Here is a 25567-nt window from a genome sequence, read left to right on the forward strand (position 1 = left end):
TTACTCATTATCTAGTAGAGGAAAAGATCCCATTCAGGGGAAATAATGACCCTAAATTTAGTTACTTCAGCAGAGTCTAGTGCTAAATCAATAATTCTGTGATGTTTTGATTAAACTTGATTAATTACTGACATGAAGTGAATTACCATCAATTCTTGAGATTTAAGGAACAGAGCTATATTAACTTACACTTTCCTTTCTGTATATTATTAAACTACTCAAACTCGTATTTCTTTCACTTTCTTGTTTATAAACATTTTCTTTTAAAAATTTAATGTACAAAAAACAGATGGTACAGTGTACCTGGAATGAGAATACTCAAAGTCAGACCTGGTTTTAAATATTTATTAGCTATGTAAATCTGGCAAGTCACTTTTTAAGCTCTGATACCTCTGTTCTCTCACCTTGAAAATGGGTATAATCCATTATATATAATGAGTAATATGTACCTATATATCAGGAAGACTGTGAGAAGAAAATGAGAGTATATAAATAAAGTTATATTAATGCTAACTGCTAGTATTATTTATGATAATATGAATGATTTGCAACTAATACTGTTAACAATATGAATACTGTCCTTATAAAAATTCTAATTTTATGTACACCAAAGTACAAAAGCTTATTTCTTAGATTTCAATGAAAATTCAAGTGAATTAGAAGAAAACAAGAAAATAAAATTTTAAATTTTAACATTAAATTTAAAATTTTTAATAAAAGTAGTTTTGAAATGATTTTACAAGATGTTTAAATCATCTTCAAATTTCAACATGGCAAAATGTGTGACTGTCCTAAGCAAATATTCTGCCTATTTCACTGTGAAATTCTTCCCTTATAAAGTCTGGGATAGTCTTCAAAGTATTCTCTGCCTCACATTCCCTGAGCTTTGATTTTCTTCTTTATTTTCAGGAACAGAATTGAAAACAGTGATGATCAATAATATTTACATTTACACAACAATAACATTAACAATAAAACAAATTGTTTTATTTACCCAAGTTCTTCCTGCCTACTGAGCACACATGCTTATATTAGGATACATTTTTTTAATCTTACAATCATATAAACAAACTTAAGAGAACTTTTATATCCTTACTTTACAAAGCAGCTTAAAAATCCAGAGGCATGTATCAGTAAGATTTGTGATGTTGAAAACATACAGACACATATACACATACATATGTACGTACCACTGTGATTGGGTAGAGGGGGTTCTGAATAGATAAAAGAAGAACCTTGTTGCCCCCTGATGGATCATCAGTATTTCCTGGCCGAGTGATCCTTTTACTTGTAGAGTAGTTGAAAAAGGCTTGTTGGCCAGCTATATAAACTGGTTCATCAGCAGCAAAGGTAACACACTCTTTGGCACTATCTATGTTTTCAAATTCCACTAGAGCCTGGCGTTTAAATGGCATCATCATCACATAGCTAGTTTCAAAAAAAAAAAAAAGAAGAAGAATATGAGTTCATATGTAGTGTCCAGTCTTTTTTATAGTCAGAACAAGTATTAATAGTTTTTCATCAGTAAAACATCAGATCAGCCTCGACCATTTTCATTCAACACTATTAGGTTATCAGGATATCCTAATATCACTCCAAGCAACCAAGGGACACAAGGCAAATAAGATTTTTAAAATTTCCTTTATTATATGGACTGATGATTCCAATCAATACTTTAAGGGTCTCTGATTTCATTAGTATGTATATTCTTTCTACCAATAAATATCACAACACTTTTATAATTTAGGAAGTTGTCTTTCAGATTTGCTGTTACAGTTTAGGAAGTTGTCTTTCAGATTTGCTATTACAATTTAGGAAGTTGTCTTTCAGATTTGCTGTGGCTGAAATATTCATCACCCTGCAGCCAACTTGTGGTGATAATCTTTTCCAAGGTTAGATATATCTTTGTACAATAAACATAAAATCTATTACCAGTCTCATACTCCAAAACTTTCTACATCAACAGCACTTGCCAGAGTTTGTACTCTCTGCTGGCAAAGGTTTCAAGAACCCAGAGTCCCCTACATACCTCAAGAAAAAAGGCTTTCACAGAAGGACAGGTCTAAGGAAGGAAACTCAAAAGTCAGTTCCATTTCTCTACAGACAAGTAAACTGGGGCACAGGGACTTGCCCAATATCACAAAGTTTGTGTCAGGGCATAATCTGAACCCAGGTCTTCTGACTCCAGTGTCAATATTCTTTCCACTGTACCAACAATAACAACATTTATTAAGTGCTTACAATCCAGGAATGAAGTCCTAAGCTTACTCTGGCCTCCCAATTTAAAAAGAATTGGAATTTGGAGAAAGTGAGACAATACATTTAAAAAAGAATTACACTATTTTCCAGAAAGGCAGAGCCTTCAAAAAGGAAGAGTGTACAAGAATTTTATAAGAGTCAGAACTCTGTCAAGAAAAAAAGAAAGAGGGAAACTAACCTTCTACTCCTACCTATCTGGATATTGATTTTAAAACCCTATAATATCCTGCTATAATAGTAATAACATACAAATAATATCCTTTGATTCTTTGGACAATAGAACCAAATAAGCTAAAAGGCTACAGGATGAATTCTATATAGGCCCTATTACACATCTGTTCTTTCTCAGGTATTTCTATTACTCAGACTAGAAGTAACCAAAATATAAGACATGTAGATTTAAACTGGCATAAACAACTGTAAAAAAGTCTGCTTTTAAGTAGAAGAAGAATGAATCTTCTTGTCAGAAATATCATAACAATTTTAGAATATGGTTTTTTTCCGTACCATACAGTTTAGCTCTTTATTATGCTGGTTTATTCTATTTAATATGTGTCTTGTATCCAAGGGTACAACTATCTTAAGGACAGAACTCTAAATTCTCCAACTGGTGCTCAACAGATACTTCCACTTCCTGACTGATGTTCAAATGGAAGAATTTGATATAATTAGCTATGCACAAAGCAGATGGATATTTCCCTCCAAATGGCTCTGTAATTACCTAGCACTGAACAACTATGTACAATTGGTTCTGCTCTTATAGCATCCTACATTTCATAGATGTTACAATCATTCTAATATCAAATTTGATTTGTTTTCAAAGTTTTCACATATAATTTTCCCAAGACCTTATTTTTGAATAAAAATCCTAATATTTCTTAATTATAAAAAGATACAAAGAGAGGTTCAGATATTAAGGATTAGAGAAATGTGCAAAGCTTCCTGTTTCTTTGCAGCTACTTGCTGAGAATGCACTATCAATACGTTGGCCAATTTATTCCCACAGTTAGTTCAACACCAACAAAAATGTTTCAATTCAAAAAAGAACTTATTAATGCCAGAGTACCAGTACAATGTAGGTCCTGATGAAAAGAAAATCATCCTTGCCTTCTAAGAAGGATGTTTCCATTCTACTTACATTCAAGTCTACTGTCTGCTATGACCACAAATCTGCTTTCATCTAGAGTCTTCTCAGAACAACCCGAAGTAGCTATTTCAACCACAGAACAATTCTACCTCTCTAAGATAATACTCTATCTGAATTCCAAAAGGTCTAAACTGACACGAACCTCCTGGCACCTATTTCAATATTTCAAACATGAGAAAATTGCCCTTGGCTTTCTTTGGTTTCAACATGAACCAACAGTACAGAGACAGAACTATAATAGTTTTGCAGTAGAGGTGGAGAAGGGAATAACATTTTCTCAGGTATTCAACTTCCAAAAGGTTGTACAATAAAAGGCTCAACCTAATTCTATTTTGCCACTTCCTTCAGAGGCACCTATTATTGCTAGATACCTTCTGAGCACTCATTAGTTGTGAACCTAGGCAAGTCCCTTACCTTCTCTGAGCTAATATCTCCTCAACTGTAAAAAGAGATAATAATAGCATCTGTATCTCAGGGTTTTCAAATGACAAAGTACATAAAGTGTTCTGTGAACTATAATAGGCTATTATAATATCAAATACTGTTTACAGCTTGGTTTAGATCCCAGATGTCTACAAACTAGAAAATAATGGTTTTGTCAAAAAAAAATACAAATATAATCAACTTGAATTTCAAATGACTACATTAAGAATAGTGACACATTGTGGGATGCAGCCAAAGCGGTAATAAGAGGGAATTTTATATCCTTAGAGGCTTACTTGAATAAAACAGAGAAAGAAAAGATTAATGAATTGGGCTTGCAACTAAAAAAACTAAAAAAAGACCAAATTAAAACCCCCAATCAAATACTAAATTGGAAATTCTAAAATTAAAAGGAGAAATTAAAAATACTGAAAGTAAAAAACTATTGAACTAATTAATAAAACTAAGAGTTGGTTCTATGAAAAAGCCAATAAAATAGATAAGCCTTTGGTAAATCTGATTAGAAAAAGAAGGGAGGAAAATGAAATTAGTAGTCTAAAAATGAAAAGGAGAACTTTCCACCAATGAAGAGGAAATTAGAGAAATAATAAGGAGTTATTTTGCTCAACTTTATGCCAATAAATTTGATAACCTAAGTGAAATGGATGACTACCTCCAAAATACAGACTTCCAGACTAACAGAGGAGGAAGTAAATTGCTTGAATAGTCCCATTTCAGAAAAGAAATAGAACAGGCAATTAAACAACTCCCTAAGAAAAAATCCCCAGGACCAGATGGATTTACATGTGAATTTTACCAAACATTTAAAGAACAATTGGCCAATGCTATATAAATTATTTGATAAAATAGGGAATGAAGGAGTCCTACCAAATTCCTTCTATGACACAGACATGGTACTGATACCTAAACCAGGTAGGCTGAAAACAGAGAAGAAAACTATAGACCAATCTCCCTAATGAATATTGATGCTAAAATCTTAAATAAGATATTAGCAAAAGACTCAAGAAAATCATCTCCAAGATAATACACTATGATCAAGTAGATTTATACCAGGAATGCAGGGCTGTTCAATATTAGGAAAACTATCAATATAATTGGCCATGTTAATAACCAAATTAACAAAAACCATATGATCATCTCAATAGATGCAGAAAAAGCATTTGATAAAATCCAACATCCATTCCTATTAAAAACACTTGAGAGTATAGGAATAAATGGACTTTTCCTTAAAATAATCAGCAGCATCTATTTAAAACCATCAGTAAGCATCATATGTAATGGAGACAAACTGCAACCATTCCCAATAAGATCTGGAGTGAAACAAGGTTGCCCACTATCACCATTACTATTTAATATTGTATTAGAAAGCTAGCTATAGCAATAAGAGCTGAGAAAGAGTTAAAGGAATAAGAATAGGCAATGAAGAAACCAAATTATCACTCTTTGCCGATGACATGATGGTATACTTAGAGAACCCCAGAGATTCTGGTAAAAAGTTATTAGAAATAATCCACAACTTTAGCTAAAGTTGCTGGTTATAAAATAAACCCACATAAGTCATCAGCATTCTTATATATCACTAACAAAATCCAACAGTCAGAGTTACAAAGAGAAATTCCATTTAAAGTAACTACTGATAATATAAAATATTTAGGAATCCTATCTGCCAAGGGAAAATCAGAAACTTTATGAGCAAAATTACAGACCACTTTTTCACACAAATTAGTCTGATCTAACCAATTGGAAAAATATTAAATGCTCTTGGATAGAGCAGCAAATATAATAAAGATGACAATATTACCTAACTAATCTATTTATTTAGCTATACCAATCAGACTCCCAAAAAACTATTTTAATGACCTGAGAAAAATAAGAACAAAGTTCATATGGAAAAACAAAAGGTCAAGAATTTCCAAGGAATTAATGAAAAAAATCAAATGATGGTGGCTTAGCTGTACCAGATCTAAAATTATATTATAGAGCAGCAGTTACCAAAACTATTTGGTATTGGCTAAAGAATAGATTAGTTGATCAGTGGAATAGAGTAGGTTCAAGGGATAAACAGTCAACAAATATAGCAACCTAGTCTTTGACAAACCCAAAGATCCCAGCTTTTGGGATAAGAACTTACTGTTTGATAAAAATTGCTGGGAAAATTGGAAACTAATATGGCAGAAACTAGGCATTGATCCATACTTAACGCCGTAACACCAAGATAAGGTCAAAATGGGTTCATGACCTAGGCATAAAGAATGAAATCATTAATAAATTAGAGGAACATAGGATAGTTTACATCTCAGACCTGTGGAAGGGAAGGTCTTTATGACCAAAAGCAGAACTAGAGATCATTACTGATCACAAAATAGAAAATTTTGATTATACCAAACTGAAAAGTTTTTGTACAAACAAAACTAATGCAGACAAGATTAGAAGGGAAGCAATAAACTGGAAAATATTTTTACAGTCAAAGGTTCTGATAAAGGCCTCATTTCCAAAATATATAGAGAATTAACTCTAATTTATAAAAAATCAAGCCATTCTCCAATTGAAAAATGGTCAAAGGATATGAACAGACAATTCTCAGATGAAGAAATTGAAACTATTTCTAGTCATATGAAAAGATGCTGCAAGTCATTATTAATCAGAGAAATGCAAATTAAGACAACTCTAGATACACTACACACCTGTCAGATTGGCTAAGATGACAGGAAAAAATAATGATGATTGTTGGAGGGGATGTGGGAAAACTGGGACATTGATTCATTGTTGGTGGAGTTGTGAACTGAATCCAACCATTTTGGAGAGTAGTTTGGAACTATGCTCAAAAAGTTATCAAACTGTGCATACCCTTTGATCCAGCAGTGTTACTACTGGGCTTATATCCCAAAGAGATTATAAAGAAGGGAAGGGACCTGTATGTGCACGAATGTTTGTGGCAGCCCTTTTGTAGTGGCTAGAAACTGGAAACTGAATGGATGTCCATCAGTTGGAGAATGGCTGAATAAATTGTGGTATATGAAAATTATGGAATATTACTGTTCTGTAGAAATGACCAACAGGATGATTTCCAGAAAGGCCTGGAGAGACTTACACGAACTGATGCTGAGTGAAATGAGCAGGACCAGGAGATCATTATATACTTCAACAACAATACTAGATGATGACCAGTTTTGACGGATCAGGCCATCCTCAGCAACAAGATCAACCAAATCATTTCTAATGGAGCAGTAATGAACTGAACCAGCTATACCCAGAAAAAGAACTCTGGGAGATGACTAAAACCATTACATTGAATTCCCAATCCCTATATTTATACACCTGCATTTTTGATTTCCTTCACAAGCTAATTGTACAATAATTCAGAGTCTGATTCTTTTGTACAAAAATAATGTTTTGGTCATGTATACTTATTATGTATCTAAGTTATATTTTAATATATTTAACATCTACTGGTCATCCTGCCATTTAGAGGAGGGGGTGGGGGGGTAAGAGGTGAAAAATTGGAACAAGAGGTTTGGCAATTGTTAATGCTGTAAAGTTACCCATGTATATATCCTGTAAATAAAAGGCTATTAAATTTAAAAAAAAAAAAAGAAATAATCCACAACTTTAGCAAAGTTGCTGGTTATAAAATAAACCCACATAAGTCATCAGCATTCTTATATATCACTAACAAAATCCAACAGTCAGAGTTACAAGAGAAATTCCATTTAAAGTAACTACTGATAATATAAAATATTTAGGAATCTATCTGCCAAGGGAAAATCAGAAACTTTATGAGCAAAATTACAGACCACTTTTCCACAAATTAAGTCTGATCTAACCAATTGGAAAAATATTAAATGCTCTTGGATAGGGCAAGCAAATATAATAAGATGACAATTTTACCTAAACTAATCTATTTATTTAGCGCTATACCAATCAGACTCCCAAAAACTATTTTAATGACCTAGAAAAAATAACAACAAAGTTCATATGGAAAAACAAAAGGTCAAGAATTTCAAGGGAATTAATGAAAAAAAAATCAAATGATGGTGGCTTAGCTGTACCAGATCTAAAATTATATTATAGAGCAGCAGTTACCAAAACTATTTGGTATTGGCTAAGGAATAGATTAGTTGATCAGTGGAATAGATTAGGTTCAAGGGACAAAACAGTCAACAAATTAGTCTTTGACAAACCCAAAGACCCCAGCTTTTGGGATAAGAACTTACTGTTTGATAAAAATTGCTGGGAAAATTGGAAACTAATATGGCAGAAACTAGGCATTGATCCATACTTAACGCCTACACCAAGATAAGGAGTCAAAATGGGTTCATGACCTAGGCATAAAGAAATGAAATTATTAATAAATTAGAGGGAACATAGGATAGTTTACCTCTCAGACCTGTGGAAGGGAAGGTCTTTATGACCAAAGCAGAACTAGAGATCATTACTGATCACAAAATAGAAAATTTCGATTATACCAAACTGAAAAGTTTTTGTACAAACAAAACTAATACAGAACAAGATTAGAAGGAAGCAATAAACTGGGAAAATATTTTTACAGTCAAAGGTTCTGATAAAGGCCTCATTTCCAAAATATATAGAGAATTAACTCTAATTTATAAAAAATCAAGCCATTCTCCAATTGAAAAATGGTCAAAGGATATGAACAGACAATTCTCAGATGAAGAAATTGAAACTATTTCTAGTCATATGAAAAGATGCTGCAAGTCATTATTAATCAGAGAAATGCAAATTAAGACAACTCTAAGATACCACTACACACTGTCAGATTGGCTAAGATGACAGGAAAAAATAATGATGATTGTTGGAGGGATGCGGGAAAAGGGACATTGATGCATTGTTGGTGGAGTTGTGAAGCAGGTCCAACCATTTTGAGAAGTAGTTTGGAACTATGCTCAAAAAGTTATCAAACTGTGCATACCCTTTGATCCAACAGTGTTACTACTGGGATTATATCCCAAAGAGATTATAAAGAAGGAAAGGGACCTGTATGTGCACGAATGTTTGTGGCAGCCCTTTTTGTAGTGGCTAGAAACTGGAAACTGAATGGATGTCCATCAGTTGGAGAATGGCTGAATAAATTGTGGTGTGTAGAAAATTATGGAATATTACTGTTCTGTAAGAAATGACCAACAGGATGATTTCAGAAAGGCCTGGAGAGACTTACACGAACTGATGCTGGAGTGAAATGAGCAGGACCAAGAGATCATTATATACTTCAACAACAATACTAGATGATGACCAGTTCTGATGGATCAGGCCATCCTCAGCAACGAGATCAACCAAATCATTTCTAATGGAGCAGTAATGAACTGAGCTTAGCTATGCCCAGAAAAAGAACTCTGGGAGATGACTAAAACCATTACATTAAATTCCAATCCCTATATTTATGCACACCTGCATTTTTGATTTCCTTCACAAGCTAATTGTACAATAATTCAGAGTCTGATTCTTTTGTACAGCAAAATAATGTTTTAGGTCATGTATACTTATTGTATCTAAGTTATATTTTAATATATTTAACATCTACTGGTCATCCTGCCATCTAGGGGAGGCGTGGGGGTAAAGAGGTGAAAAATTGGAACAAGAGGTTTGGCAATTGTTAATGCTGTAAAGTTACCCATGTATAAATCCTGTAAATAAAAGGCTATTAAATAAAAAAAAAAAAAGAAATAATCCACAACTTTAGCAAAGTTGCTGGTTATAAAATAAACCCACATAAGTCATCAGCATTCTTATATATCACTAAAAAATCCAACAGTCAGAGTTACAAAGAGAATTCCATTTAAAGTAACTACTGATAATATAAAATATTTAGGAATCTATCTGCCAAGGGAAAATCAGAAACTTTATGAGCAAAACTACAGACCACTTTTCACACAAATTAAGTCTGATCTAACCAATTGAAAAATATTAAATGCTCTTGGATAGGCAAAGCAAATATAATAAAGATGACAATATTGCCTAAACTAATCTATTTATTTAGCGCTATACCAATCAGACTCCCAGAAACTATTTTAATGACCTAGAAAAAATAACAACAAAGTTCATATGGAAAAACAAAAGGTCAAGAATTTCAAGGGAATTAATGAAAAAAAAATCAAATGAAATGTGGCTTAGCTGTACCAGATCTAAAATTATATTATAGAGCAGCAGTTACCAAAACTATTTGGAATTGCTGAATAGATATAGTTGATCAGTGGAATAGATTAGGTTCAAGGGATAAACAGTCAACAAATATAGCAACCTAGTCTTTGACAAACCCAAAGATCCCAGCTTTTGGGATAAGAACTTACTGTTTGATAAAATTGCTGGGAAAATTGGAAACTAATATGGCAGAAACTAGGCATTGATCCATACTTAACGCCGTACACCAAGATAAGGTCAAAATGGGTTCATGACCTAGGCTATAAAGAATGAAAGTTATTAATAAATTAGAGGAACATGGATAGTTTACACTCTGCAGACCTGTGGAAGGGGAAGGTCTTTATGACCAAAGCAGAACTAGAGATCATTACTGATCACAAAATAGAAAATTTCGATTATACCAAACTGAAAAGTTTTGTACGAAAACAAAACTAATGCAGACAAGATTAGAAGGAAGCAATAAACTGGGAAAAATATTTTTACAGTCAAAGAAGTTCTGATAAAGGCCTCATTTCCAAAATATATAGAGAATTAACTCTAATTTATAAAAATCAAGCCATTCTCCAATTGAAAATGGTCAAAGGATATGAAAGACAATTCTCAGATGAAGAAATTGAAACTATTTCTAGTCATATGAAAAGATGCTCCACGTCATTATTAATCAGAGGAAATGCAAATTAAGACAACTCTAAGAGTACCACTACTACACACCTGTCAGATTGGCTAAGATGACAGGAAAAATAATGATGATTGTTGGAGGGGATGTTGGAAAACTGGGACATTGATGCATTGTTGGTGGAGTTGTGAATGAATTCAACCATTTTGGAGGTAAGTTTGGAACTATAGCTCAAAAGTTATCAAACTGTGCATACCCTATTGATCCAGCAGTGTACTACTGGGCTTATATCCCAAAGAGATTATAAAGAAAGAGAAGTGGACCTAGTATGCCGATCGAATGTATTTAGAGCACGCAACTTTTGTAGTGGCTAGAAACTGGAAACTGAATGATAGTCCATCAGTTGGAGAATAGGCTGAATAAATTGTGGTATATGAAACAATTTATGGAATATTACTGTTCTGTAAGAAATGCCGAACAGGATGACTTTGCAGAAAGAGCACTGTAGATGACTTCATATGTATACTAAAGAGTAAATGAGTTCACTATGACCAGCAGAGATGCATTATATACTTAACAAAAACACTAGATGATGATCTCAGCTTGTGAGGATCAGGCCATCCCTAAGCAACAAGATCATTAGATCCAAAATCATTATCCAAACTGGAGCAGTTTGTAACTGAACACTATACCTCAGACAAGAACTCTGGGAGATAACTAAAAATCCATTACATTGAAGTTCAAAGGCTCAATTCTATGAAATTTATGAATCTAACCTGAATTTTAAAATAAGATTTCCAATTCACAAGCTAATTGTACAATAATATCAGAGTCTGATTCTTCTTATGTACACTAAAATAAATAGTTTATTCATAAGTATACTATTATGTATCAAGTTATATTTTAATGAATATTTAACAATCTACTGGCATACAACTGTCCATTCTAGACAGAAAAAATGAGATGTGGTGGAGGTAAGAGGTGAAAAATTGGAACAAGAGGTTTGCAAATTGTTAATAGCTGTAAAGTTACCATGATAGTATATCCTGTAAAAAAAAGGTATTAAATTTAAGAAAAAAATAATCCAGCAATTTTAGCATAAGTTGCTGGTTATAAAATAAACCACATGAAGTAGTCAAGCATTCTTATATCAAAACAAAATCCAACATGTCAGAGTTACAAGAAAATCCATAAAGTAACTACTGATAATATAAAATATTTAGGAATCAATATCTGCCAAGGAAAATCAGAAACTTTATGAGCAAGCAGACTAAGACCACTTTTCACACAAAATATAAGTCTGATCTAACCTAATGAAAATATTAAATGCTCTTGGATAAGAACGATGCAACTATAATAAAGATGAACCAATAAACCTAAACAATCTATTTATTTACGATACAATTCAGACTCCCAATAAACTTATTTTAATGATCCTCAAGAAAAATATAACAGACAAGTTCATATGGAAAACAAAAGGTCAAATATTTCAGAGATGTCATATTATTATCGAAGTATAAATAATTTAGACAACTCTCAAGATCATCTGCATCAGAGTGGCTTAGCTAGCAGATCATGAAAGATTAGTATAGAGCAAAAGAGCAGTTTAACAAACTTAGTTTGAATGCTGAAGGAACACCATTATTGGATCAGTGGAATAATGCTATTGAAAGGTAATAAGGGACTTGCAATATCCACATGTCACAACTGGTTATATCCCAAAGTTAGATCTTATAAGAAAAAGACCTAGGCAGAAGTTCCTTCAGCCTTTGTAGTGGATAGAGAACTGCAAACTAGTTGAGTACAGAAAAATTGCTGAATAAATTGGAATAATATGAGAAACTAGGAATATCTATCATAGCTTAAGGAAATGAACATCAGGAAATTTCATGAACAGGCCTAAGAACTTAAACATCTTTAATAAATTAGAGGAACCAATGGATATAATACTTAACTCTAGAATAGTGAAGGGAAGGATCAAATGATCAAAAAGACATTTCTATGAGAGTAATACTGACACTAACATGCAGAAAATAGATTATACTCAGGAGAGACTAAAACATTTTAATGACAACTAAACACACTGCATTGACAAATTCTTACAAGGCAAGCAATAATTCAGATGGGAATTTTTGTACATCAAAGTAATGTTGATAGTGTACTTTATTATCTAAAATTATATTAGACATTACAGCTCTAATTAGCTAAGAATGGAAGATTCGATCCAGTTTTGAATAATTGGTTCAAGGTGATATGAAGACATGTACAATCTGTAAATGAAGAAGCTATTGAAACCAATCAGCATATGAAAAAGACATCATCTAACTTCTATAAATTGCTGAGTGAAAATACCAAATTAAGTCTCAGCATTCTCATAAGCATACAAAACACATAATGTTACAGAATGAGTTCATAAATGACTAGGCAAAATATAATGATTGAATCTATGATGCCAGATGGGAAAATTAGCTGACAATCTCAGACACTTGTTGGACATGGAAGTTGATGAGCAGGTAACCATTGGAGATATTGAACATGCACTATAAATAGAATATATCAAACGATCACCACTAATCAACAGTGTTAATTACGGCTGATAAATAGATCCCAAAAATTTATAAAGACCTAGAAAGATGTAATAACACAAGTTTTAGGAAAAACAAGCCAATTCTCCAAGAATTATGAAAAATGGACAGAAAGTGATAACTGTAATGCTAGAAATTCCATCATGTATGAGAATGCTGAAACTAAATTGTGTGTATGAATAAAATATATGGAATGATTACGTTCATGTATAAATACAACAGATGAAATTCAAGACACCTAGATACTTACAACTAAAGATCAGCTTGGAAGATGACGTGAAAAGAATTCATATAATTAGTGAACTAATATAGTGATGAAACTGATGGATCATTGATGCCATATTGCTAGCAAAGATCAACCAAAATTTCTACTAGGCATAAGTAATGAACTGTAGCTAATGACAGATAAAAGGAACCTAGGATAGTGACTACCTCAAGACCATTAATAAGACGGGAAGTCCTATGTTACCATAAACAGACATTTGGATATTCTTCACAAGACTAGAAAATTGTACAACTGAATAGAGTCATCTTGTACAAACAAAACTAATGTCGTCAAGATTATATGAAAATAAACTGGAATATCTACAGTCAAAGTTCTGATAAGCTCATTCCAAATATATATTAACATCTAATTCATAACAACTAGCCATCTATGAAAATGGGCAGGGGAGAAGGATAGTGAACAACAATTGACTAGATGAAGGTTGAAACAATTCAGTCAATGCAGAAAGATTACCATCTTATTAATCAGCAGTAAATAATAACAAGTCTATGCCCTAAATAGATGAAGATGACATAAAAATAATGAATAGATGTGCCACAACTGGACTTATGCAAATGTTGTGGATTATAAATAATAACCATAAGTCAGTTATGACTATCTAGTTATCAAACTAGCATACTAATCCAACAGTCAGAGTTACAATAACTGGGAATTATATCCAAAGGATTTAAAGAAATACTGAAATATAATCATATGTTAAATCTGCAGCCTTGAGTGGAAAATGCAGAAACTGAATAGATGTCTCAGTGAGAATACATGACCATACTTTGTCATAAATTATGAATATACTAGATCTAGACAATGAAACAATAATTTCAAATGCTCTTGGATGATTTGGAACTATGATGCAAATATAAGGTAAGAGGATGACAATTTGACTTCAAAACTAATACTATTTGAGCAGTTTACAGATGGCAGAACATCCCAGCAAGGTAACCTCATTTTAAGAGAGTTGACCTAGAACTAATCCAGAACAGAAGTTCATATGGGAAGACTAAAAAAGCATTAATTGAATTCAAGATATTTATGAAAACTGCATTTATGAATGTTTTCAGGTGATTAGCTGTTAGAGATCTAAATTATTTTATAGAAATAGAAGTTTATCCAGAGAACTTTTGGTCTAATTGCTAAGAATTACATTATGTACTGCATGCTGGAGGATAGAGTGAAAGATTGAACAAAGGTTTGGATATATACATACTATAAATACCCTTATACCTATCCTATAAAAAGATGGCCCTACTTATGGAGATAAGAACTAATAGTAGTGAAACACTGGGAATTGAAACTAATATGTGGATTATACTAGCATTTGATCCATACTCTATGGTCAGTTATACATAGATTTAAAGTCAAAAGGTTCATTGACAAGAGGACCATAAGAATGAAACTTCAGTTCCATAATTATACTAGGATGATGTTAACTCTAGGTACCTGATGGAAGGTGAGAGTCTTTTGATAAATGCAGATTCTAAGATTTACTGATTCACAGAACATCCTGAAAACAGTTCTAAATAATAACAATACTAAAAGTTATTTATTAAAAATTGAAATATAAGCAAGATTGTATAGGCTTAAATAAATGTTTGCAGAATAATATGATAACTGTTAAGTACAAAGTCAGGCTGAAAATAATAGTCTCAATCATTTTCAAATATATAAACTCTACTACAATAATCTTGAAAAAATTGACAAATGTTATATCAATCTACAATTGAGAATGATGATTCAAAAGGATTGCTAATAGAAATATAGTCAGATGAAGATAGATTGAAATCTGGTCTGTGACTGAGCAAGTCATTTAACCTCTCTGGGCCTCAGTTTATTCATCTGCAAAATGAGAGGGATGGACAAGATGGCCTTTAAGTTATCTTCTAGCTTTTCACCGTTCACTAACTCCTTAACTCACGTGATGTGCAACTCTAGTACTCTGCCTTGAACACATAAGTATTTTCACATCCTTGAAATCACCATCATAGAATTTAAGATTCTACAAACTTAGTGCTTGATACCTTCCTAGCAAATAATCCTTACATGCCAGGTTTTTTTTTTAATCTATGACAATTATAATATACATAAATTAGTAATGAGCTCTACAACTTATTATATGACTTTGAACAAGTCATGTGACATCTTTGGGGCTCAGATTGCTCATCTATAAAATGAGAAAACCGGCTAAATGATTTTTCTAAATTCCTGGTCTATATCAACTAAAATCTAGCAAAAAATTGACAAATGTGATTATCGAGGCATTGTCAGAGATATTTGAAAAACTGTGCAGGACTAGAAAGATATATAGTGGGAATAGAAGAGAACAAAAGTCCCAATTCTCTAAAACTGGGGTGGGAGGAGTCTATAAACTATAACCTAGTAAATTTTACTTCTAGAATACCTAGACAAATTCTGAAACATTAAGGTGATGCTTAGTGAACATTTAGAAAATGAAACAGTAATCCAGAGAGCCACTATATATCTACATTAAGAAGAGGCTATGCTAGACAAATCTCATGTTCTTTATTTGATAACATAAGCAAATTCAAAAGACAGGTGTAGAAAAAATTTATATTTTAACCAATAATTCAATAAATTTTCTTATGATATTCTTGTGGAAAGGTGAAGATATGATCAAGATAATAGTATAATTAAATGGATTCATAACTGTTTCAATGGAAAGACTCAAAGCATAATCATCAACAGTCTGATATCAGCTTAGGAGATCATCTCCAGTGGAATGACCTAGGAACACGAGCTTGGCTCTATGTTGTTTTATATTTCTATCAGTTAATTTGAATAAAGGCATAAATGAAATAATTATTATGTTAGCAGATGATAAAAAGCTGGCAAAGATAATTGTAATAAATCAGAATTCCAAAAAATCTTGACAAGCTAGAATATTGAGCCTAATCTATTATGAAATTTAATACAAATAGATGTTAAAGTCTTATATCTAAAAAATTACAAATGCTGGAATGACTGCAAGAAAGCAAAGCACATCAAAATGTTGCTAGTAAAGCTATAGACTGGTACAAACATTCTGGAAAGCCATTTAGAACTATCACCCAAAAGTTACTAATTTGTGCTCATCCTCTGATCTAGCAGTCAAAGGCCTATACCCCCAAAAGACATGAAAGAGAGATGAACCTATACATATAAATATCTGTAGCAGCTCTTTTTGTGGTAATGAAGAATTAGAAACCAAATGTTTGGTTTCTACCAAATGGGGAATGACTAAATAAATTCTATTCTATGAAAGTAATAGAACAAATACTATATGTCATAAAAAATTATAAAAGGGTTAGTTTCATAGAAATTGAAAAAATGTATAAACTATGTGAATGGAGGACAATTTAAAGCATTACAAAGAAATAATTTTTAAAGATGTAAGAGTACTAATCAATGTCATGAATAACCACAATTCCAAAATAATGAAGAATGGTACCCACCTCCTGACACAGATGATGAACTCAAATTACAGAATGAGACAGTATACTTATACATAGCCAACATGGGACTTTGCTTGACCATGCTTGACTATATCTATTTGTTACAAGGATTTGTTTTCCTTTTTTTTTCCCCATTAACAAAGAGGTAAGAAAGAAAATACTTAATTTTTTTAATGACCTATGTATAAAAAGAAGGAAAAAGGCTAAGGAACTAAAATATATTGAAGTAGAAAGAGCATTAGAAACTACCTTGAGTATCAGTTTTTAATGGATTTTTAAAAATACAAACATCTTTTCCTAACCAAATTCATTTTTCAGGGAAGGGGGAAGAATTATAAAAGCCTTAAGCAAAGTTTCACATTTGAAAAAAAAATACTATTTTCTCCATTCTTTTTTAAAGGTCCTATGGAAAACTAAGAGTTTCCTATGAATTAATTTACCAAAATTGATTTTGTAGCCCATACTGTTATCAGGGTAGATAATCAATGCGAATTCAGTTTTTCTTCCATTTATAATGGTTTTTCTTTCCCCTAGGGATTAAAGATAACACCTAATTATCATGTAACCTCTAACCCCCCCCCCCAAAAGTCCTATAGTTAGCTCCAAAACAATCAACTTCACAAGTACAAAAGGAGGAAGGCACAATTACATATCAATTTATTTTAAAAGACAGAGTTTTCATGGAAAGTTTAGCACAAGTCAACAGGGTGATGTGGTAACTAAGAAATATAATGTAATCTGAGAATGTATTAAAAGATGTTCAATGTCTAAGATGAGGGTGAATAAAGTATTTTTGTATTCTGCTTTGATCAGATGGAAAAACATTTTAGAAAGGACACTGGTAACTTAGAATGTGTCCAAAGGAGCTCAGGTAAGGTAAAGGGCAAATTCAAGTAATATGAGGATTAATTGAAGAAATTGAGGAAAATTATTCTAGAAAACTTAGGTGGAACATGATAGCTGTCTTCAAGTTTTGAAAAGACCTGTCAGTGGAAAGAGGGATAAACTTGTTGTTCTTCCCAAAACTAGGAACTAAGAACAACAAGTGGAAATTGAAAAGAGGCAAATTTAATCTTCATTTAAGAAAAAGCTTCCCAAAAACTAAAGCTTCCGAAGAGTGGAATGGGCTGTCCCAATCTGATTCTTCTCCTACCAGTAGCCTCCATTGAAGGTCTTCAACTGGATTGGATGAGTACTTACAAGATATTCTATAAAAGAGACTCTTGCTCAGTTATGGTAAATAAGGCTACTTGGCATCTGAAGTCCCTTCCAACTCTAAGGTATTTTAAGTCTTGGCTCTTCACATCCTTTCCAGCTCTAAATCTATGCTCCCCAGATGAAATATGCCTACTTTCAGAGGGAAGGAAAACCAAAGTATACTAAAACCCCACAAGTACTGATTTAAAGAATTCTATAACTAAGTCACATTCAAACTTAACTACCATGGTTAAGGCACTACAAGACCTCTCCCAATAATCCAACTTATTTGCAGTTATTGTCAATTGTACATACCATATTGTTCCAAATTTTTCAAGAGCTTCCACAAGGTCTGCTTCCACAACTGATTCACACAGCCCTCGAACATGAACAACAGGAGAAACAGAAACTTTATGATGACTTCCACCTGCCTCCTAGCAAAGGAAAAATAAATTTCTCATTATATCTTTAAAAATTTAATTACCATGCTTTTATAAATTTAATTAAAAAAAAAACGTAAATCATACTCCCAATTGAAGAATTAGTAAGATTACTTAAGAGAAAATTATTCAGTTAAACATTGGGTTTTTCAAACTTCTCAATAACATTATCTCAACTTGAAAGCAGATACTATTTCAAGTAGATATTTTCATATAAGGACATTATCTCCAGATGTTACATGTCACTATTTTAAATTCATCCTGTTTCCCTCAAAATTCTAATTCTGCAAGTCAACTACCCTTTAGTATCAAAAATTCCATTTTTGTCCCGCATAGCATTAACGAAGTAATATCATACCACTCAAGATGATGACATACTTTCAGTTGTTTTTCTCCTATGGTAATAATGGATTTCTCATTATCATTAATCAATTAACTAGGGATTAATCTGTTTCCATTACAATATGGGAATTGTTCACTTAGGGACCAATTTTCAGGATAACCTATAATTTATGTTTCTATCTTTCATGATGAGTATTAAAAACTCAAACCTACTATCAGTCAATGCAAAGGAATTATAAAGTCTTTGAGCTAGAAACCTTAAAAAAAAAGATTATCTAGTTCAAACTTCTAATTTTATATATAAGGAAACTTAGGTTTAGAGGGGAAAGAAGGAAATGGAAAGAAATGAAGCATTTATAGGATAAATGATTTGCCCACAGCTACACAAATTAGCAATCTAGGTCTAGGTTCTTATTCTCAGTTCAATGTTCTTTATACCACAGCACACAGCCTCTAATTCTTCTGGTTGATTCCTCTATGAAAATAATATCCTTCCCCTAAATGGGATATTATGGCTCTTTGAACACAAACTACTTAAATATAAATACAGAATTTCAAAAATGCTGAAGGTAAAATAAATTATAAGAACTAAAACTGGAAAGGACCCAGTAGCAAAATTACTCCAGCTGTTCATTCTACAAATTGGGAAAATAGAACTTTAGGAATTTAAAAAAAAAAAAAAAAAAAAAAAAAAAAAAAAAAAAACCTGATCAACAGTATACAGTTGAATTTGAAACCAGATCCTTTGATTCTAAACCCAACATTCTTTCCATTTATACATACCATGCTGCATCTTCTCTGTGAAAAAATGCTTTAAAAACAGATGGTTCTAATGAAACCATGAAGGAGATTATAAGAAAGTATGATAATACCCAAGAAACAAGCACTATCAAATTTGCCTACTGTAGCTCAAATTATTCCATTACATGAACCTCCCTCCCCTCCAGTTCTAATCAACTATACATTCACATCTGCTTTCCCTTACTCATACACCTTTCCCCTTAGCTGGGACACCAATCTCTCTCCTTTCTGCTTAATAATAATAAATGCTTAATAAATCCTAGTCTCTTTTTTATGGTTCCACCTCACTTACTAGATGATACCTGTTGCTGATCACTGCAGTGATCTTCCTTTGCACTGATGCAGAACTTAGTCTTTCCATTCATTTGTCCCTTAAAAAATATTTGGAACCACAAAATCTCAATTACATAAATCAGTAGTCAATAAAACAACATGGTACTGGTTTAAAAATAACAAAGTAAGCCTGTGAAAGAAACTGAGTAGAAAAGAACCAGAAGCAAAAGTAATAGCACAATGAATATGTGCCAGACATTATAGACACAAAGACAAAAATCCCTTCAAGAAGCTTAAATTCTGTCAGGGAAAACATGCATAAATAAAAACAAAACACAACGTATTTTCAGTATAGGTACTAGCAGATGGAGAGAAGAGCATCAGAAAAAACTTCATGTAGAACATTTCATTTAAGTTGAAATATGAAGGGAGCTAGCGATTTTAAGAGAATAGGACATTCCAGGAATTAAGACAATCTGGGAAATATGTTGTATAGAAGAAACATGACAGAGATCAGCTTTGATGGATTAGACTACGTGCAAAATAATGAGTAATAAGACTAAAAATATAGTGAAAAGAATCTAAATGCCAAACAGTGTATCTTATCATAGAGGCAACAGACTGTTAGTAAATTTCCAAACTTTAGGAAGGAAATGATATATTCAGACATAGGTTTTAGAACACCAATTACTTGAGCAGGTATATGGAGAATGTACTAAAGGGAGAAAATAAAATGGAAGTCAATTCACAAGTTATTACAATAGTCCAGGAAATTGTTAATAAAAGCCTGAATTTGGTTGGTACAGGTAGAAAATGTGAAGGCAGAATTAATAAATTTTGGTCTTACTTTTCATTACTGATAAAAATCTGATAATATATAATATAATAATATATCATATGCATAAATAATATGGAACTGACACAAATATAAAACCAACAACTCTTTCCCCCATGGATAAGTAGTAATAGGATATTTTTAAAAATTGCTAAATATCAATGACCATATTTAAAATGCTATAAATCACTAATAAAAATGCAAAATAAAACAACTCTGAGATTTCAGTTCATACCCATCAAATTGGCAATGATGATTAAAGATAAATAATCAATGTAGGAAAGGTTATAGAAGATAAGAATATTAACAGAAAAGAATACTAATATACTGTTGGTAAAGTTGTGAACTGGTTCGACTGTTTTTGGAAAACAATTAGAAATTATACTTTTTAAAAGTGACTAAAAAGGAGACAGCTAGATAGTGCCCTTAAATCCAGAGGACCTGAGTTTAAATCTAACCTTAGACACTTAATACTTCCTAGCAGTGTGACTCTGGGCAAATCACTTAATCCCAATTGCCTCAGGAGGAAAAAAAGGCAACTAAACTACTCATTCAAGTCCTTTAACCTTTGAGTATATACTCCAAGATCAAAGACAGGAAAATCCAAAACATTTATTTAATCATACTATAGGCATCTTGCTATTTATTCTTCCATTGTTCCCTGCTCCTCATTTAAAAAATCACATAACTTCATAGACCATGGCCCATCTACCCCGAGAGAGTGAATCCACTCAACTGAGTTTAATGGTTAGGATTAGTGAATGACTAAATTTACCTGTCTGAACTAGATCATGCTATGTATCATATCCCATGTAGCCATGTACCCTGAGCATCTTGCCATTCGCCCTGCTGTAAGATAAACCCCCCTCTCCAAATCAGATGACTGATTGCATCAATAAATCAAAAAATAATTATTTAATAAATATTATGAACTCAGTACTGTTAGCAGTACTGTTAGCAGTGTGAGGATACAAATGAAATATGAAGACATGTTTTTGTTTTAACTTCATATGTATAATGGGTAAAGTGTTTCATGCCTTTTCAATGGGTGGGAGCTAGTAGGGGAGAGGGAGAGTATTTGGAATTGATTTTTTTTTTAAGACATGGTCATGCTTTCAAAAAATTTATCATCTAGCTAGGGAAATGAGACAAGCAATCCATTAATCGACTACTATATGTTGTTCTATGAGGGAACCATACAAATTTAAGTACATGTCAATAAACATTTATTATGCACTTATTATGTGTCGAGGACTGTTGCTAAATATATACAAAGTAATACAAGATAATTGAGGAAGAGGGAAAGGGCAAAGAGGATCCACTAGCAGATATAATTTTAAAAAGTATCTTTTAGAAGGTAGCATAGGCTAGGTTTTATAGGATAATACATTAGAAAATTAAGTGGTATTTAATAGTTTTATGGTAGCAAAAAAAAAAAACAGAAACAAAATCAACTGAAGAATGATTATATTATGATAAAGGAATGTCAAAGTATTACTGTTCCATAAAAATATAAGAAATTCAGAAAAACACTAGAAGATTTGTATTAACTATTGCAGAGTGAAGTAAAACAAAATTATTTATGTGTATGTATATATACATATACATATATGTATATATACACACATACATACATAAAAATGAAGTAACTAAAAGTTAGCCAAAGCAATTAATTGCAATCATTAAACTGGTTCCAGAGAAAAGATAATGAGGCTCACTTTCCTCCTCTCAGAAGAGGAAATAGCATTTAGGTAAAGAATATTATAAACACTAAGAAACAGTAGGTCTTATAGTCTTTCAAAATTGCCTAGGATCACTAGGAGATAAAGTGCCAGTATATGTCAGTAGTACAACTTAAAATCCAGATCATACCGACTTAGAGGCTAGTTCACCATAAGTAAAAAAAAAAAAAAAAAAAAATCTAAATCACTATTAACAACAAGAAAAATAACAAATTAAAACAGCTTTGAGATTTCATTTCATTTCATATCTATAAGTTGGAGAAGGAGAACAAAGAAGGAGACAAAAACAATAACAATCAATGAAGGGGCTGTTGGAAAATAAGTAGACTAATGCAACAATGCAGAAGCTATACATGTGGATCCAACCATTCTGGAAAACTCTTTAAAATTATGTCCCTAAAATTATTAACTGTACACATCCTTTGACCCAGCAACACTGGGCAAATATTACAAAAAGGTCAAAAGAAAGTAGGAAAGGGCCAAGTTCACAAAAATGTTTACAGCAGCATTTTGGGGCAGGGGATAGGAAAAAAAATGGAAACAAGTATATGGTCATCAAGTAGTGAATGACTAAATAAATTATTGTACATTAATATAATGGAATATTATTGAACTTTTAAAAAATAACGAAATGAAGAATTCTAATAAAAGGTAAAATAAGCAGAACCAAGAGAATAACTTGAAAGATGACCACAATAGGATAAAGGAAAACTTTAGAATCCTTATAGTGAATGATCATTAAATTTAGAACCCTGATCCTGAAAGTCATCTCATTGCCTCATGACTAGATGAGGACTATGATTCATATATTTTTGGAGATAAGCTAATGTGCAAATTCATTTTGCTTGACTAAATATGTTTGTTACAAGGGATACGTCTATTAACAGGGGAGTCCAGAATATAGCAACTTCCAACCATTGTTGCTTCTAGTTCTACACTAGGACCAAATGGAACAAGTTCAATACCCTTTCCAAGAAACATTCTCAAATAATTAAGAACATCTACAAGTTCTCTTTAGGTCTTCTCTTCTCCCTGCTAACCATACCCAGGTCTTCAACTGACCCTCATGTAGTTTGTCTCTCCTTTCCCTATGTTGGGCACCCTCTTCTAGACACTCTTCAGATTGCCTATACATGTTTGAAACATGGTGCTCATAGAACTTGATATCTGTGGTTGCTAAGTCATTTTTCAGTCATATCTGACTCTTCATAAATCCATCTGGGATTTTCTTGGCAAAGATACTGGAGTAGTTTGCTAATTCCTTGCTAATACAGATGAGAAAACTGAGGCAAAGAAGTAACTTGCCAAGGGTCACATAGCTACTAAGTGTATCAGGCTAGATTTGGATGATTATCACCCAATATAGTACATTTCCCATAATCATCCTTGTCTTAGAATTATTTGTTGTAACTATTTGCCCACTCAACTGTAAACTCCCTGTGGACAGGGATCTTTCTCATTCATCCTACTAACCTGTCCCTTGCACTCAACATATGCTAGGCAATTCAGTGAGGACTATATAAATGATCACTGATTGATTGTTCGGTTGATTGAAATTCTATACCCCAAAGCTACTAGCATACTGGAAAAATGCACCTTCTTAATTGATTCTAAATTCTTTTAGGAAAGTTCTGGGACATTATCTTAGATTTCCTCCCAGGCTTGTTGGAAAACTACCTCCTCTAATCATTTTTTCCCCCACAAAAGATCCTTATTGAATGTAGATATTCAGTAAACCAGTCCCAACCAGTTAGTTAAACTCTTTTGATTTGAAATATGTCTCTTCGATGATAAATTTTAAGTTTTGTTATCTTCGCCCAACTCTTCAGCAACCTGAGAATCCCCAGCTTAGAGACTGAAGAGAGATGTAATTCTGGACTGTCTGAGCCACTCTACCTTCAGTTATATAAGATTAAGGCCCGACCTTTTAAAAGCCTCTTTCAGGTCAGGTAAATGGCATAGTGGATAAAGTACATCTTCCTGAGTTCAAATCTGATCCCCATATGATTTTAGGCAAGTCACTTAACCCTTTTTGCCTCAATTCCTCACCTATAAAATAGGCTAGAGAAGGAAATGGTGAATTATTACAGTATCTTTGCCAAGAAAACCCCAAATTGGGTCACAAAGACTGGGGACACAACTGAAACAAGTGAATTTATAAAATGTCTTCCAACTCTAAATCTATGATTCCACAATCTACTAATGTTCAATTCAACATAGCAAAATGCAGTCTTTTTATAGTTTAGCTCAATTGCCAAACAAAGAGGAAAGATCCAGAATAAAAACCATATCAGATTTTAACAGAAGCAACTGCTTCAAATTTTTAAAAACCACTCAAGACTATCACTTTATAAAATTTTAGAGTGTATATTTTAAAACACAGGCCTTTCTAAATGGCAATTCTGAGTAATTTATTTTTTCTATTTTCCTAACTTTATGCTTATTAATAGCTTCTTTTCTTTAAAAAAAAATTGTTATAAAACCTTAAGTCATACCTGTCTTTTCTACTGAAACTTATCTAAGAGTTGCTACATATATTATATCTACACACACACATACATACATACATATATAAAGTAGAAACTAAATTTATAAATGAGAATTTATTTCTAGGAACACTGATAATATATTTCACAATAACTACAATAAACTCTACAAGTTTGAAATAAAATACAAAGGGTCAAAATAGTTTACAAATACCGAGCTCTATGACACAAAGCAAGGAGTACATCTGAACTACAAGTCTCCATGCTATTACTACTTCTTCTGCACAATGCTGTAGCATGTTACCAAGAATAGGTCATGTATAAAAAGCATTAAAGACATTCAAGAAAGTATGTGAAAATGACTCCAAAATGAAAATTCCCTATGAAGAATTTATAGAAGGATACGGGCAAAAATCTCACAAGATAAAATTGCCTGTGTTTATTATCAATATATATACATGCATCCATGGAGAAGGAAATGACAAACCACTCCAATGTCTTTGCCTCCCCCCCCC

The 25567-nt window shown here is 32.5% G+C and overlaps 1 protein-coding gene across 1 annotated transcript in view; it reads right to left on the reverse strand.

Moving 5' to 3' along the window:
• HNRNPLL (heterogeneous nuclear ribonucleoprotein L like) overlaps nt 1-25567 on the reverse strand; it is a 57732-nt gene that overhangs the window by 24662 nt on the left and 7503 nt on the right. Inside the window, exons 2-3 of the mRNA XM_031950361.1 lie at nt 18449-18567; nt 1191-1428 (exon numbers count right to left, since the gene is read on the reverse strand). Of these exons, the coding sequence (XP_031806221.1) occupies nt 1191-1428; nt 18449-18567 (357 nt within the window). The remainder of the gene's footprint in view (nt 1-1190; nt 1429-18448; nt 18568-25567) is intronic.

This window comes from Sarcophilus harrisii, chromosome 2 (assembly GCF_902635505.1).
Source record: "Sarcophilus harrisii chromosome 2, mSarHar1.11, whole genome shotgun sequence".
Classification (NCBI taxonomy): domain Eukaryota; kingdom Metazoa; phylum Chordata; class Mammalia; order Dasyuromorphia; family Dasyuridae; genus Sarcophilus; species Sarcophilus harrisii.